Source organism: Eutrigla gurnardus, assembly GCF_963514095.1.
Source record: "Eutrigla gurnardus genome assembly, chromosome: 19".
Lineage (NCBI taxonomy): Eukaryota > Metazoa > Chordata > Actinopteri > Perciformes > Triglidae > Eutrigla > Eutrigla gurnardus.
This window is the reverse complement of record NC_139930.1, coordinates 10228541-10233241: the sequence shown is the minus strand read 5'-3', so window position 1 is coordinate 10233241 and position 4701 is coordinate 10228541. Positions and strand designations below refer to the sequence as shown.

Below are 4701 nucleotides of genomic sequence, written 5' to 3'. Positions count from 1 at the left end.
GGTCATTTTAGTCCCTGAATCTTGTGTATCTGCGGTTTCATGTATTTCACATTTTTACCTCACTTTGTTAAAAATGTAAAATAATAATAATAATCTTTCCAATCTAGTTTTTAAACTGAAAGAAAAGCACACACACGTACAGAATAACAACTCCGGCGTGGTGATCGTACCAACACAAAGCGAGCATTCTTCCCTTTTACGAGCACTTCCCCTTTAACTCGGCAGCTGTCGTCACAGCAGGATGACTCGTATATTTTGCGACAGGACGTACAACCACCGGCTCGCCGTCGCTGCCTCGTCGCCGCTGGCAGAAATCATCCTGGAACAGAAAAGAAAAGAAAAGAACAACAAGTCCCGTGTGTTGTTTACACGTCGCAGCCGTTTATAATGTGATACAATGCTCCAGTCGGCCGAGGCTCAAACAGCAGCTTCTGTTGGTGAGGAGGAAGACGTCGTAGTGTTGCATGTAAGATCGGTTCTGCACGATCACTTATTACTACACCACAATATGGATGAAAGGTGCTTCTTTGGGTGGAGGTGCAGATCACGTGTGCTAGCTATGATGTAGCCATTATATAGCCATTGATATCTTTATGCTCTTACATGCGATTAAACCTAAATGTATCTATTTTTTAAAACTCAAGAAAACGGGCCTGCACTCCCTGCATTGGGTGTGCAACAATGTGTGCATTTTGATTATCAAAAACATACAGTAACAATGTAATTTTTTGTGTGCTGCATTCAAAAGAGACAATGTTGCCCACTGGGTTTTCCAGCAGACCGACACCACCAGCAGCTTCGCCTCCATCCTGGGCTCCTGTAAGAGCCGCTCTTTGCTCCACAACCAAATGAAGCTCACGCCCTGCCCGGACGCACTCGCAGAGGACTCCTCCGCCCGTACCTGGGACTGGGTGGGACGGTAGCCCACCCATGCCTGTGATCCCCATCCCACGGCGGGTGCGCAGCTTCCATGGCCCCCACACCACCTGCATGCACTCGGCCTGCGGGTCCACGCACGCCTCCAAGCTAGTGCGCACCAAGTACAATAACTTTGACCTCTACCTGCGCTCGCGCTGCATGTACAGCTTCCTGCGCTTCCTCCTCTACTTCGGCTGCAGCCTGCTGACCTCCCTGCTCTGGGTGGCGCTCTCCGTCCTCTTCTTCCTGCAGTACGTGAGCGTGCGTGTGCTCCTGCGGCTGCAGTACAAGCTGTCCGTCATCCTGCTGCTGTTAGGGCACCGGCGTCTGGACTTTGGGGTGCTCAATGAGCTGCTCATCTACAGCATGCAGATCACCATGTTCCTGGTGGGGGGGCTTGGCTGGTGCTTCATGGTGTTCGTGGACATGTAGTGGCAGCGTGAGCGCCCTGGGGAATGTAGAACGTGATGTGGATGCTTCACGCTGTGACTTCTGCATCCCGTAGGACTGCTCCACATCCCTTTCCTCAACTCCAAATCGTATTGGTTTAGTGTCAGATTATGATAGAATCCAGTAAGAATCTGTGAACTGTATGTACAGTTTAAAATGGTTGGTCCGGCTGATTGCCGAACATCAAATGATGCATGAAGTCAGTCTGACAAAGGGTCAGACGCGGATCCTCATGCAGGACTCCCCGGAGACGCTTATGTTCCAGTTTTATTATCATGCCATTTGTAAACCGTTTTCACCAGTTTTTTGGAAATCTTGACTGGAAACATTTTGTTTACAATAATGGAAAACGTGAATGTCGATGTTGCATGGAAAAAGGTGACTGAACACGTGAATGATTTGCATCGCGGCTGCGTGATGCAAGCCAGTCATTTGTGCCAAAACAATGTGGGTTGGGCTCCAAACGCATACGTGTCCCATGATTCCCAGGTAGAGATGATTATGTTGTGTGTATAAAGAGAGAAACAAAAAAAAGAACACAATATCATGTAAACATACATGTAACCGCAGACACAGTAACTTACAGTGGATAAAGTGACCAAAACACAAGTCAAGTTGTAAAGTGTGTGTGATGTGGTTTTGTGGAAAGGGTGGAGCAGAAAAAAAAGAAGGGAAAAAAAGAGTGACTTTTTTTTCGTTCTTTTTTTTTTGTAAAGTTATTAAACGTATTTTCTGTTGATGAAATGTTTGGTGCTTTTGCATGGCCGTGTGTGTGTGTGAATGTGCGTACTGTGTTGGCTAACACCCATGATGGCGAGCCTCGAGCTGTGTCACAAGAGTGTGTGACAGTTCAAAACGAGAACGTCTTTGGGTCAAATGTTCCGTCAGTTCGCTCTCCTCACTTCGTCTCAGAGCCGCTCTGACAGACTTCTCTGTTTAGCTTCCTCCCAGCGCACAAACACCAGCCACGACTCCCGCTGTTTCTGCCAAGCATAACAATGGCAATGGCTGTGTCCCAATCACCTTATATAGCCTCATTTTCACATGGCATGAAGTACGCTTACAGGATTTAAGGAGGGCCGAAGCACTTGAAATAAGCTTCTTTTTTTAAAACCTGCCCCGGTATAATTTGTGAGGATAACTATGCCGTCACGTACGAGCATCAGCTTTCATTCGTCGCCGCGCAAATTAAAACTATCTTTCGATCGTCTTTCAACACATGCTGGCGGCCTGACGGAGACATGCTTGAGACTGGTATGGCTTCAGTCTGTAATTAGATAATCGGGCGAGGGAAACAATAAGCTTTTGTTCTGAGGATCAACACATCATATGCCTCATTCATGCCTGAGTTGGGCCGACCTGACAGCCCAGTTCCAGCAGAGCAGAACTAGAGAACATGAGTCGTCTTGTGATGTCAACACCGTGCAGAAGGTGGGCTCGATGATGAAGTCGTTGCCTGCTCAGTCTCACTTCTTCTTTTATGTTTTTTAAAAGCTGAAGTTGATTACTTGTAGGAATGACTTGTCAGTTTTAATTTCTTGTTGTTGTCCTGATCGGCGTCGACGCCTCTCCTGTGATGACCTCGAAGCATGACGCTGACCTTCACTCTTCCCCGTGGTCTGATCTGCTGCGTCGACGCCACTTTACAACCGGAGTGAACGCAATCCGATCCCATTTTATTCGGCTACAGTTCCGTCTTCACAAGTCAAGCTGAACAACAAGCTATGATTAAAAAACTGAAATCTCCAACATGAATGTAGTCCTAATTGTGTAATGGCATGGACCCAATACAATGAGATCATTATAAGGGCGCTGCCGATGACCACAGACACATGATAGTCCCTGTAGGAATATCATAGGGCTACCATACACTTTTTAAATACCAGGAGATACAATGAGGGCACTGTAAATTCTCCTAAATGCCATCAGCCTACTGTAAACTCGTACAGGGATATCACAGGACTCCTCATCACGGTACGGACAAATACACAGCACTTTATTTGAAATGTCATGGAAACTTTTACACAGGGAGATGACGTTAAAAATAGATATAATAAAAAAATAATGTAACGCCATCATGAAGTGAGGAGATAAACACCAAGTGTGATATAAAATACATAATAAAATATGAAGGATTGCTGTAGTTTAACATGGATAACTTCCAACGGGATTTAAGGGGTTGGGGAAATTTCTCTTTCTACTTTTTACATAAGTGGTCTTACCTCTTCTGGCATCTAATCAAATTAACAATCTGAAAAATCTACCTTAGATCTTAGATTGAAGAGCTCACAGCTCGTACATATGTACACTTTTGGCAAATGGTCGTAATTTGGCTCCACTTTATTTTAAAGGGTCACAAGTTAAAACTGACTTACAATACTATAATACAACTGAATAGAAGTTTTTTATATTCCTTGAAAACTTGATAATTTAACTGATACAAATAATTCTTCACAGATAGTTAAATGGGCAAAGAAGTAGTTCCTGTCTTTAATGTACTTGACTACATTTGGCCCTGACTATGAAGTGTGTAACTATACTATGGGTGACATGAACATGTATATATGGTGATACCATGGTGTTAAGGAGCCACCATTAGTTACAGCAGAGCCCTTAGCAGGGCTTCGGTGAGCTGTGCCACTGTGATATCGCATGTCTGCAGTAAAGAAAAGTTGACATGAGGTCACACCGCCAGCAGTTAGCGCTTATAATCCAGCAGAACAGCACACATGCGCACCGTGTGGCCTGAGCTGTCATCACATCGGAGACACGTGAGGTAGCCGCGCATGTAAATGTTTCTTTAGGAGCGACGACAAGACGGCCCTCTTCTCACCCCCAGCTGCGAAATATGTCCCCTCGAGTTGTCCTCCCATGAACACGTATAAGAGCCAGTGTTCGGTAGCGGGCTCGAACACGCCCCTGCGGGGTTAACAGCACAGACAGAAGTCTGCACCTTTAAGCCCGCAGAGTGCACCGAGTTCGTGTGTCCATAAAGGCGCACGATATGAGCGAGCGGAGCCGTCAGTCCGACCCGACTACAGTAGGGACAGTGTACCTACAATAACCTGGCAGGTCCTCCGATTAAAAAAACATGTCTGCGTCTTTAAAAAGAACTCTTCGCCGTGCGCTGCATGATGTCAGTCCGCCTGCACCGTCCATGTGAGCGGCGTCCACTTCCTGCACAGGGATAGAAGCGAAAGAGCGAGCGGGATAGAGAGATGGGGGACGAGCGGCCAAGATAGGACCGGAGTGATATAGAGAGAGTGAGCCAGCGGACGAGGGGGAAAGCGGGGCCTGCTGCTTTTTTTTTTTTTTTTTTTTTCTCTCACACAC

The 4701-nt window shown here is 46.2% G+C and overlaps 1 protein-coding gene across 1 annotated transcript; it reads left to right on the top strand.

Moving 5' to 3' along the window:
- Positions 1 to 261: 261 nt before the first annotated feature.
- Positions 262 to 2099, top strand: tmem250 (transmembrane protein 250). The gene is made up of 2 exons (XM_084035016.1): positions 262 to 466; positions 749 to 2099. The coding sequence occupies exon 2, from the start codon at positions 931 to 933 to the stop codon at positions 1348 to 1350; it is 420 nt and encodes a 139-aa protein (XP_083891142.1). The 5' UTR covers positions 262 to 466; positions 749 to 930; the 3' UTR covers positions 1351 to 2099.
- Positions 2100 to 4701: the final 2602 nt, after the last annotated feature.